At 37.6% G+C, this 1,955-nt stretch overlaps 1 protein-coding gene across 2 annotated transcripts in view; it reads right to left on the bottom strand.

Annotated features, from left to right (window-relative positions):
- Positions 1–101: 101 nt before the first annotated feature.
- LOC110461125 (endonuclease 8-like 3) overlaps positions 102–1,955 on the bottom strand; it is a 31,186-nt gene continuing 29,332 nt past the window's right edge. For both annotated transcript variants that reach the window (XM_021514433.1, XM_021514434.1), the window contains exon 7: positions 102–277. In XM_021514433.1, the coding sequence (XP_021370108.1) occupies positions 104–277 (174 nt within the window). In that variant the 3' untranslated portion in view covers positions 102–103. The remainder of the gene's footprint in view (positions 278–1,955) is intronic.

Here is a 1,955-nt window from a genome sequence, read left to right as displayed (position 1 = left end):
AGACTTCATTTGAAATAACTAAACCTTGTGATGCTGAGGATACCAAACAATCCTCCAGTAAGATAAGAAATCTCTGATATGGATGAGATTGCCATGGTAAAATTTACCTTTGTTTCTTGAGTACAAGGTTGTTGTCCTGACAATGTTCACAGAAGTAGGTCATTCTGGCCGAGTCATCACCCTGACGACACCTCACCACTTTGCTCTGACACTGAGAACAGTTCCCTTTGTTGTAAATCTTCATGAATTTCCCAAGGTTGGTTCCCTCTCTTCTGCACTGAATTATATATATATAATTAACAAGTGGCCCAGAGGGCCATTCAACTGGATATTTAAACAGTCATGGCAAAATATCATATACCGCTATAGTTATTGATATGATCGTTTTTTATATCTGACTTAGGAATTTATGTAGATATCACTTCTCATATAAGTCATTGTTTGGTTTGAATCATACCTGCATAACAGGTATCAAACTGTAGCATTAAGCCAGGTACTGTCATCCTGTGAAACAGTTAAGTGAGGGTTCTCCCACAGGGAACTCATCTTGATCCACTCTTATTCCTATTATATGTAAATCATCTTTATAAATCATCTTCATTTTCTTTTGACGGACATACTGATCTTTTTGCAGACCATGCAACATTATCTTATCAGCCTGACTCGATCACAAAATATTTCCACAACCTCAATAATTCCTCAATAATGTATGTTCTACATTAACTGATTGGCGTACTCAAATAAGATAGAAATTAACGGAAGCAAAACAAAAACAATATTTTTTTTCCGTTAAATGAAACTATCCCAAATAGGCCTGGGCCATATCAATATAGTTAGCAAGTACAAACACTAAGTCATTTTGTACAAAGACATGGTCACATCAAATTGGGCACATAATATCCAAACTGAATTCACTTTTAAGAATACAAGAACAAGAGGCCCAGAGGGCCTGTATCGCTCACCTGAATATGTTTAAAATAATTGGTATGAAGTAAAGATATAGCACTCCATGGTAGGTGCTGTAAGTACATATGAAATTTCAGAAAGATCCATCCAGTACACAAGATAAAGCGAGAACAAACTTCAATCAGAGCCCCACCCCTATGCCCCTAGGGGGGTCATACCCACCAATTATACAAAATTGAGACCCCTTGGTCCAAGGATGCTCCAGACTAAATATGGAAACAAGAGGCCCATGGGCCTTAACGGTCACCTGAGTCTATAGTATTTATTTTTGTTGTTGAAATATGTACCAATTTGAGTAAAAAATAGTATAATGTTAACTTAACTTTGTCAGGACCATGAGCTGATCATTCCTAGACCAATTTTAAGTGAGATCGGCCTATTAGAACTTAGTAGCAAAATAGCGGCCATGGCAGCCAAATTGTATTTCTGATTGACCCGAAAAATAACAACACTTTGTCAGGACCATGATTCGATCATTCCTACAAAGTTTCAGTTCAATCGGCCAAGTAGATCTTTACTTTAAGTTTGAAATAGTTTACCAAAATGGCAGCTGTGGTGGCCATATTGGATTTCTGATCGACCTGAAAAATAACAACACTTTGTCAGGACCATGAGTCAATCATTCCTACAAAGTTTCAGTTCAATCGGCCTAGCAGAACTTGACTTTAAGTTTGAAATATGTTTTCAAAATGGTGGCCGTGGCGGCCATATTGGATTTATGATTGACCTGAAAAATAACAACACTTTGTCAGGACCATGAGTCGATCATTCCTACAAACTTTAAGTTCAATCGGTCCAGCAGAACTTGACTTTAAGTTTGAAATAGGTTTTCAAAATGGCGGCCGTGGTGGCCATATTGGATTTCTGATCGACCCAAAAAATAACAACACTTTGTCAGGACCATGAGGCGATCATTCCTACCAACTTTCAGTTCAATCGGTCCAGCAGAACTTGACTTTAAGTTTGAAATAGGTTTTCAAAATGGTGGC

This window comes from Mizuhopecten yessoensis, unplaced genomic scaffold (genome assembly GCF_002113885.1).
Source record: "Mizuhopecten yessoensis strain PY_sf001 unplaced genomic scaffold, ASM211388v2 scaffold10569, whole genome shotgun sequence".
NCBI classification, from domain to species: domain Eukaryota; kingdom Metazoa; phylum Mollusca; class Bivalvia; order Pectinida; family Pectinidae; genus Mizuhopecten; species Mizuhopecten yessoensis.
This window is presented reverse-complemented; position numbering and strand designations above follow the sequence as displayed.